The 10531-nt window shown below is 32.8% G+C and overlaps 1 protein-coding gene across 1 annotated transcript in view; it reads right to left on the minus strand.

Moving 5' to 3' along the window:
- LOC129231259 (protein disulfide isomerase Creld1-like) overlaps window positions 1-10305 on the minus strand; it is a 29028-nt gene extending 18723 nt beyond the window's left edge. Inside the window, exons 1-3 of the mRNA XM_054865537.1 lie at window positions 10204-10305; window positions 5039-5227; window positions 3410-3492 (exon numbers count right to left, since the gene is read on the minus strand). Coding sequence (XP_054721512.1) covers window positions 3410-3492; window positions 5039-5215 — 260 coding nt within the window. The 5' untranslated portion in view covers window positions 5216-5227; window positions 10204-10305. The remainder of the gene's footprint in view (window positions 1-3409; window positions 3493-5038; window positions 5228-10203) is intronic.
- Between the last annotated feature and the right edge of the window lie 226 nt (window positions 10306-10531).

Raw genomic sequence — 10531 nt, forward strand, 5'->3', positions numbered from 1 at the left:
CACAAAACAAGTCTTTCCCCAACAGTACAAAACAAGTTCACAATAAAAATATCACATGAACCTCGGTTCATTTGTCTGCTCTTGTGGTTATTCACTGTCTGCTTTGCACCGATGCAGAGGCTACTCTGTTACCCTCAAAATGTCTGTTTGTGATATTTTATATTTCTTTTAGCCTTTGTCATTAGTACTTTTAACTACATTATCCCACTTTGTTTTTTATATAATCAATATCCTTGATATAATGATGCAAATATGAAACCAATATTGATAGCCAAGACATGGGACAAGTTTGATTGTTCTTGCTTTTTATCTAATATGTTCAAATTCAAATAGAAACAAAATATAAAGAAATAAACATAAAAATGGCTGTGGCTTGATGGTAAAGTTCTTAGAAATGTTTAAAAATTTTCTTGTATCATAATTAAGATTAAACTATGATAAACTCAGAGTTATACATTTAGACACATTATTTAAAAACTATTTTATGACAAAAAATATGCAATTATTATTTTTCTTTCTATCTCTCCATCTTTAAATAACAAATTTTAAACGGGCATGAAACTATAATCAATATCAAGGTACAGATGTGATATACCCCCCCCCCCCCATTTGGCGACATCCGATTTTTTGCACAAAATTGAAATATTTTTCTCGCCAATGAGGCGATAAATTTTTAAGCATGGCATCCCTGGTGAAACTAACCTGTGGTTGGCAACGCGAAGGCAAACTTGTCCGAACTTGTTTACTTGGGTTCTTGGTTTTACGCAGGAGAGATACGTGTTGTTTTGTGCAATATACCTTACAGGAATGCTTATTTTGTGTTAGTTTAGATTCAGTAGTTGTGTTTTGAAGTAAAAACATTAGAAAATGCCAGTTTCTTCAAACTTGAAGGTTAATTAAAAGTTAACTCCAACGTGGTGTGTATCTATAACGCGCCATTGTCAGATGATGTTTTGTTTTGGACTGAGTGTGAGGATTTATACCATAAAAAAGTAAGTTCTTTATTTTAGAATTCACATAAAAATTCTCACTTCGGAAATTCTTTGATTTTTACAAATCCTTGAGGGGTTCTTGTAGCTTTTAACTTTATTTTTACTGTATGTTAATTAATTTTACAAAAATAGTTTGGTTATTTTGTTCTAAAAGTTAATCCTTATCGATGCCACGAATTATTTAGACATTAACGTGCCTCCTTTAGGTACTGAATTTTAAGTTAACTGTTGGGAAATGTGTCTTTACCTTAAGTTCATAGAACTAAATGAAAAGGTTTACAGAACCCCAACATCAAAAAGCCGTGCAGTCTGCCAGTAAGAAATAAAACATACTCAAAGTAATTTTAAATAAATAACATTTATTAAAATATCACAGTATACAACAATAAACATTTGTTAAATACCAAAAATAATTTAGAGTGTACAAAAACCCCCCCAATAATCACAGAAATTTCAAAGTTAAATTACTAAATAAACACTTTTAGAAAAACGCGAAACATTTTAGAAAAATTGTAAAAATGTCACCTTCCAGCGCTAAATGCGCATGTTTACATTGCTGAAGACTTCTTGACCAAGTGTAATCGAAGAAAACTGTTCCATCATGCACCGGCCGATAGGCTTGCTTAGTTCTAGCAGAACCTCTTCAAATACCGGAAAGCAAACTTGTGCATCCACAGGAATCACATCGGAACTTTCTGGAACTCTGGTAGGAACGTCTAGGAAATCCAATCATGAAGGTCACTCTGAAGGACATCGATGATTTCAAACTGATGACTGTCCCACACCACCACAGGAGCACCGGTAAATCAATCCAGGTATTGGCCAAGGTTAAGTGTTATGCCTAATGGCAATGAACTTCATCTCCTGCGAACGTCTTCAGCAATGTTGACATTTTTTCCCTCCATTAGCCGGAGTAATTTAGAACATTCTTAAACAATACTTAACACTGAATAAAACTTATCTCAAGCCCAGCTTGAATTCAAAAACGTTGCATCATCAACGGCTCGAGCGCGCCGCAACATCAATCAACAACCTAGCATGGTTGCCTAACCTTCAAAGACCAATCCCTGATTGGTCAACAAAAAATGGCAAGACGCCAATGGGGAGTAAACACAAAACAAAAGTGAGCACTGAAAATATTTCGATCAATCTATTTATACGTTCTATGACCGCAATACGTCATCCCATGACACACCCTACTTTGCATTGGAGATATACATCTCAACTATTCCTGATTGAGTGATTCAACAATCTTTCTATTCGTTTTTTCGGCTCAAGGTAGCCAAAAACATCTCAACCATCGGGTGTTACGTCATAGGATGATTCCGATGTTGCACGATCATGCCCGAATCAATTTCAGTTATCCGCCGCTGGGAAACAAGACGTGGAGTGGCAAAAACATATCGGAGGTAAGTTTCAAAAAAAAACTTTAACATTTGTAATTGAATTAAAAGCGCTCCAAGATACTGAATAAAGGCTTTTAAGCCCAACATTAACAATTGAAAGTTCTTTCGGTTGTACTCTTAAAAATGCTGAATTTTATTAATAAATCTGCACAATAATGGTGCATATTTCACACTTAAAACTGTCATTATTGTACACTGAACGGAAGGAGCCACCCTTGGGTGTACATACACATGAATATGCATAATATACATAAATATACATAATTGTGACCATACTCCGACTGTAATGTATTTGTATATTAACAGTCGGAGGGATAACGGACCGAGCGAAGCGAGGTCCTGGCGAGCCCGAGGTCTCATAGTACTTTCGTAATGAGACCGAGGCAGGGCCGGCGAGCCGAGGTCTCATTACGAAAGTACTATGAGACCAAGGGCTCGTATCCCGGAGAAATGATGAAAAAAAATTAATGCATTAATTTCGACTTGTAATTAATACAATAATTTATTTCATTGTATTTTAATATGTTTACAAAAAACCCCGGCCCTGTACATTTTTGAAGCATATATTCGTGATATTTTTTGTTGTGCTTTTATGTTGTTTTTATATATATTGTGTTCTGAAGTGCTTTGATCATGTTTTTTTATCTGATTTTTTCCTGTTGGCGCTAAAAAAGCATCGCTAAGAACGATGTATGACGTATGTCGTCATACATCGTTTTCTTGGCGACGCTTTCTTGGCGCCAACAGGAAAAAGTCGCCAAGGGTGGGGTATATCACATCAGTTCCCAATATCAATTTCAAAGGGTGTTTAGTAAACTAATACCAGAAATTTGAGAAAATAAAACTTTTATAATACAAAAAATAAAGAATTTCATTTGCCTTTATGTGAGAAATAAATCTTTAATTTAGCAAAAAATCCAGAACAAAAAATATACCAAATATCTATGTAATGAAAATAAAGACTAAAAATTAAATGTGGAAGAAGAAAGAATCAAAATTTAAATTGCTAACCTGTTCTCATATGGTCGAAGCTTTTTCTTTTCCCAATCAGCATCTCCACCTTCAAAGTTTTGACGACCTGTTTCTTCAACAGCCTAAACCAATAAAAGAAAAAGGAAATTCTATATTAAAAAAATAAATTTCAATGATGAACAAAAAAAAAGATGAATTGGTTCGAAAACCAAAATGTTTTAACTAAGCTCAATTTTCTTTCTTTTTTTTTTCCTTTACTTGCTTAAATTTTACAGTTAAATAAAAATATTAAAATTCGATACACCTATTATATAATTTTTTAAACATCTTACACGTCAGGCTCATAGTGTAAGCATGTGCATATTTTACTTATGATAACAGTATATTATTTTTATTTATATGTATGAATTAAATTCTAGCATTATCAATATAATTCTGTACATTTTTTGAAAGTTAATCATGAAACCCTTACAGAATATTGTGTAACTATAGGTACACAAAATTAAAGAAATTATTTTGTAAAAGAATTTTTACAATATTTTAATTTTGGGGGGATTCAAAAATTAAACTGTTTGGATTTCACAGCTTATTCAACATAGTTTATTGAAATAAAGTTTGCAACATTCTACTAATCAAGGTTTCCAGGGCGGTCATTCCAAGCTCGTCAGCTTGTGAGATCGAGATTCTCGCTCACGTGATCAGTTGTAACGTAGAAATGTCGCAAAGCAGTGTTCTAATCTACTCGAAGCTAGCCACAAGCTAAGTTTGAGTCGATTAGAATGCTACTTTGCGACATTTCTACGTCACAACGGATCACGTTAGCGAGAATCTCGATCTCGCAAGCTGACGAGCTTGGAATGACCGCCCAGTTCTTATGCTTTCACAAATTTATTTAGATAACAAAAATGGCATGAAAATATTACTGAAAGTTTTAGTAGATTCTACTAAAAAGAGCTTAACTCTTTTGAATTTTAAAATGGGTTCCTTGTAACCCTGAAACAGGTATAAGCAGTTCTCTGCAAATTTGTGCAATTTAACGTAGAAATATTTTCCTTTCCTTTTAGTATTGAAATCTGTAGCATTGAGTAAAGAGGCGACATCAATAATAAAGCACTGAAGCTAAAAATTGAAACGTAAATGAAATGTGTCTAAAATAAAACAGAAAACAAAGTTCAGGGCTGGAGTTACTAAAAATTTTTATCAAATCAAATAAAAATAATGTGAGAAAATTAAGCATGAGAACAGTCAATTAACCAACTGGAAGTTTCAAATGATCCTAGCACTCCAAAAGTTAATGTCTCCCCAGCAAATCTCTTTATTAATAAAAAATTACTTTATATAAAATCATTATCTATGAAATAGCACCAGAATTTTTGAAAGATAGAGGGTGTTACATTTCCAAGACATTTTCATTTGAAACTGAGGGTTTCTAAAACTAGAAAGGCAGAAATGAGGGGTGATATATTTTTGAAAAATTTCAAAATAGGAGAAATCTGCCAAATGATTAAGATTCTAAACTCTAGAAAAGAGGGATAATGAATAAACATAAGTAACTGGAACTACAAAAAAAAAAATCAACTTTAAATTAATAGAGTATTGACAGAAAATAAAGTAACATAAACAGGCTAAGAATTATTTTTCCTGCAGGAAATATAACTGTATTTATACCTTTAAAAACGACGTTACAAGACTACGACAAGCACGACAGGGTGACACTGGCTTCCCTTTAAAAGGAATCTTTTCTAAGTTTTCTGTACTTGGCATTCCAGGTATTTGAATACACGTAATGAAAGACACACACAGACATGCAAGAATATTTGCTTGAAATAAATTAAATACGGACATTTTTCTTAACACCTGTGAAATAATCATAAATTAAAATGATATTTTGAATTAAATATGTGAGTACAATGATTATATGAAAAAGTATCTTTATTCCAAAAAATGCAGTTATCAGAAAACAAATTCCCTATAAAGTGAAAGAAAATCTCTCTTGTGCTTTACATTTTACTCTCACAATGATGAAAATGAGAATTATTTAAAACTTTCATTGCTTTATAACTTGTATGCAAAAGCATTTAAGAATGCTTCATATTCTCAAAACCCAAAATGCTTGATAATGTAAGTAATGTATGATAATCTGTGTTATAGAGGTTATCATACACAGTCTTGTTCCTAAATATAAGGTTCGAACCTTTCTACCATTTTTTTCTATGACAGGATTAACTACAAAGAAGGGAGAAATCAGCTACAGGCATCTCTTGTATAACACGGTTTCAACATTACACGTACCAAATTTGCGATTATTATAACACGGTTTCAATATTACATGTACCAAATTTACAATTAATATAACACGGTTTTGATATTATATGGTAGAAAACTTGAATTTAATACCTCATGGTTTTGATATAGCATGAAAGTTATGTTTAAAAAGATGATTTTTTTCATTTTTGTTTAATACATTCTGTTAATGTTTGATAATAACTCTAATAAGTTTATACGAAACTTGGTTTTGATTAACACGGAACAGATCCCTTGAAATACACCGCCGGCTCAGTCATTTCTGCCTTAGCCCTGGCTATAGGGCGGTAACTTACTTAAAACATCCCTTGATTCACATTATTTCTAAATCTCGTATAACACGGTTTTTATATAGCACAATACATATTGCCATGATTTTTACCACTACATGATTAAGTAATGCAGTCTTGCATAATATAGACGAACGCGCGAACGGCGTTCGCAGAAAATTTTTGGCTTCGCAGAAAATTTTTTTCAAACTGATAACGTTCATTAAAAAAAAAAAAAAAAAAAAGATTTTTTTTTTTTTTTTTTTGAAGGGAATTTTTAAGAAAATCCCAGAATTTATTTCTGTTAAAGCCTTTCTCCAAAAGCCTTTTAAAGCACTTGTGTAAAAAAAATAATGGTTTTGGCAGTTTTCTTCAGTTGGTGAAAAATAAGCAATGTTATTGTAAAAAAAAAAATTAAATGATTTAAAGCACTTTTTTTCTTGTCTCTTTCATATTTGAATATAAATTTAATTTTTAATTCAAGGGTGAGTTAGGCAAAATTATTATTTGCAGAAAATTTTCCGGTTAGGATTTATTATGTTCGCAGAAAGCTTTTCGTTTTATCTAAGTCTGAAGTAATGTAAAAGTTATTTTTAAAAAAGTCGTGTATAACACGATTTCAATACAACACGGAACAAATTAACTGTGTTATACAAGGGACGCCTGTATTCCATTTCACAACTAAAAGATAATCCATACTGATCAATTCAAACCATCTCTAGCAGTTTGTAGGACTAAAATGTTAAAAATTTACTCTTACTTTTCATTTTATTACTCCCCATGCAAAAAGAGTATGATAGTGAGTATAGCATGCATATCTGTGTAATGTGTGTACCTGTCAGTGGCATCATATCTCTTAAATGGATCAATTGATTTTTATTTTTTTGTTTGAAAGGTGATTGGATGAGCTTTTAGCCAAGGGTGCCCAACCTAATACCTGTAGACCATATGGGACCTGTGAAGCTGAGCCATGTGGCCTGTTGCTATGTTCAATATAACCAGGTAGATCCACAAAAAGGGGGTTAAGACCCCCTAAGTGAACAAATAGTGCCTAGAACAGCATGTTTGGGATTTATATTTTGTAAAAATTTACCCCACACCTATTATTTGAGCCAAGAAATGTCATTATCTTTCTCCGATAATCAGAACTGATCCCCTGCAAAACCAGAACCTGGATCTACCCTTCACTGTAACAAGTTGAAAATTATGCTCTTGAACCATCTAAAAAACAACTAATCATCTTCATTCAGTATTACAAATCATGGTTGCAATTTTGAGACAAATAGTCAGAAATTGGTTTATAAAAAAAACAGATGGAAACTGACTAATAAAAAAAGCAAATAGTACAGTCGGACCTCGATATAACGAACGCATCGCGACCAAAACTTTTATATGTTAAATCAGGGTTTATTTGTAATATCAGGGTGAGAAAAAAAATCCCTTACCTTATCTAAAAGCCTAAATAAGTAACTACACAAAAATATCCATAATTAGAAAGTGTGCACTTTTTATTCAGCATTCTGGGACTTATTACTCACTAGTTAATTTGAAAATTTAAGTACCGAGTAATAGATGTTTCAGTTTCCTTGATATTTGACTCGAAATAGTTCTCTTTCGACTTCATGGAGAAAAGAAAATACTGTCTCATTTACTGCCTGATGTATGACATATGGTTTAGTTTCCAAGCCATATAAAGCATTAGAAAAAGTAACAGTTCTGATGGAAGTTTCGTTATTACTTTTCTGGATCAGAATTGCTATTCACTGGTTGCCCCTTGGACCATCAAAAATTGCTGATTCTAAGAAAAGTCTCTTTCTGCTCCGGACAAGATGGATGTATCATCTGAAAAACAATCCAACATTTCCTAACTCAAATTAACAGAAAAAAAATTCGAATGTTAAAATAATTCGTTAATTCAGAGTTTATTATTCGGTAAATAGGGAGTTTTGCCTTCATTTTACTCAGGGAAAAGGAAAAATTGGCTAAATCGCGAAATTCATTAAATAGAGGTTCGTTAAACCGGGGTCCGACTGTAACAACTATCCATGGTTTGTAATTTTCTTTCTTTTTTCATGTTTTCTCATGTTATCAAAAAAAATTCAAATACTCTCTGTTGAAAGCCAAAACTAGAACTCAGGATTGATTCCATTTAAAAAAAAGGGGAGGGGCGATAGTTTGAGGATAAGCACTTCCCACTTACATTTGCTGTCTTTTTTGAGGCTACTTATAGAAACGGCTGAGCTAGTTACTTTGCATCCCTTTTTTTCCAAATTTCCACGCTTATTTTGATAACATCAAAGCAGACCTGACGCATGCGGGAATTCACGAAAGGTTTCGGGTTAGGAAAAGACCGTACAGTTGAACTCTGTTAATACGGCAACTGTTAATACAAAATCATGCCAAAAATTAACACTTCATTAATTAAGTTTGATTTGCTATTTAATTACATTAAAAATGTCACAGATGCTATGTAGATCACCATGTCTTCTGCACTCTTCCTGGAAAATTTTCCCCTGATTGAATACTTTTATTTTTGCTTTTAGCAAGCTTGTGTCATTGCAGAAAGCTCACCATGTATTCTTAATAATGTGAGTAACTTCCTACCCATCTCTTTTAGTTATCAAATAGTGACAGCTATTCTACAATTTCTAGGTGACACTGAAAATCTTAAGCGAAAGTGAAACAACGGTCAATACAGCTACACATTCCTTTCCCATTGTTCTTATTGTTCCCCATATCAGCTGCCTCTTCTAAATAACGAACACATCCCAAGTTCACATTTGCTGGCTTTCAAGTGGATGGGAAATGTTCTGAGCTGCATTGAATGGGTAACCAAGGTATTACTGCGCTGATGGCTATTCTGAGATTCATTCAAGTAGTTTACTTTCACCTCTTCATCTTTGTAGAGGTCAGTCTTGCTGAGCAGAGTGATGCAGCCGAAACATGCTGGGCTCATAACCAAAGAAGTTTATATCTCTTTAAAATATAGCTAAGGGCAAATGTAAGTCAATGCTAAATTAATTATTTCAATAAATGTTGAAAAATAGAAAATTTGCAGGTAAGATTATAATTCCTGGCTGAATAATTTTTCACCTAATAGTCCTATTTGACTCCAATTATTTTAAGTTTGCAAGTTGTTGGTCAGAATACCTCATTGTCATGTTATTTGGTTTAGAACAACTATTAATTCAAATTTGAGAAACTAAAAAAATGTTAACATCAGAGCAACAGAATAATTTATGTATTATACAAATTTTCCTTTAACAGATGGGTTTGCTTTGATTTTCCAGTCACCAAGCTTTTTCTTGTTGCTACGTACAGTTAACAGGTATACAAATATTTTCACTACTTTTCAAACTCAGATTAAAGGAATTGATTATTCTCATTTTTTGACCCATGTAAAAAATTCACATAATTTTCAAATGTGTTATGAGCACTTGTATGGGAAGACTATTCAAGAAATTATAGGTAAAATAAATGAATTTTTACTCATAAAACTTATCCCCCCCCCCCCCCTCCACACACACATAAAGTCTCAGAATGGTGCTTGTCTCATTGGCAGAAGAGACATTAAAAATTAAGAAACTTATGCTCTTCGCTTGGAAATACAATAAAATGAGTATGTTGATGAAAACACAAAGTATTCATGAAAATGTGAGGAACAATATGCACTGCTCCAAGGGATTCTGTGACTGCCATTGATGCTCTTGAATACAAGAGACAAAATTATAAAATAAATAATTAATTTAAGGGGTTACCAGTATTTAAAAGTAAATTAGATTCAAGCAAAAAAGTTTCTAAAGTATCTGCTTTCTTTCCAAGGAAGGAAAAACAGCTTCTTTGATCTCTCACTATGAAATCTTTCATGCGTGCGAGCTAAGACCGAGCAAGTTAATAACTTTAATGCATCTGCAGTTTCTTTAACGCACTTCAACAACATTAGATGAAATTGGTGAACACAAATTTCAAGTGAACTCGATGATTAACAAAATTCAAGGACAAGATTAACAAAATTCAACATTTACGGAATCTGCAAATACAAACTAACAAAATGCAATAGAATGTCTTATTCTAGGCTTTTAAACAGTAAATGAGCAAACTAATAATCGAAAATTAATGATTGATCGAAAAATAATGTGATTCAACAAAAAATACTACCGATTATAATAAATAGAAAATAGTAAGTTTTGAGCTAAAGGTAGCGATCTTAAAATATTTCAAACCAATTCAATGGAAGACACATTGAAATACACCACATACGAAACAGAGTTCTGGCAAACATTTATTTTTTCCTAAGTATTCCACCTGAACACTTAAAACTTTCCAATAAAAAACCAACACGACTTCGCACAGTAACCGAACCAAAAAGTAAACAAAGATACGACTGTTGCCATTTTACTTATGAGGAATACTTAAAGACAGCTGATGCTCCAATATTTGACCTCATAGCTTACGTTTGACGACCTCGACCGGTAGCTATCGGTTGGTTAATCACTTGACAGCTAATGATCATGTGCGTCAATCAACCAATCAACAACTTAAAACGGTAACGGGTGCATAAAGTCCCTAAATGAAAACTACGTTTTCA

The sequence above is a fragment of the Uloborus diversus genome, chromosome 10 (genome assembly GCF_026930045.1).
Source record: "Uloborus diversus isolate 005 chromosome 10, Udiv.v.3.1, whole genome shotgun sequence".
NCBI lineage: Eukaryota > Metazoa > Arthropoda > Arachnida > Araneae > Uloboridae > Uloborus > Uloborus diversus.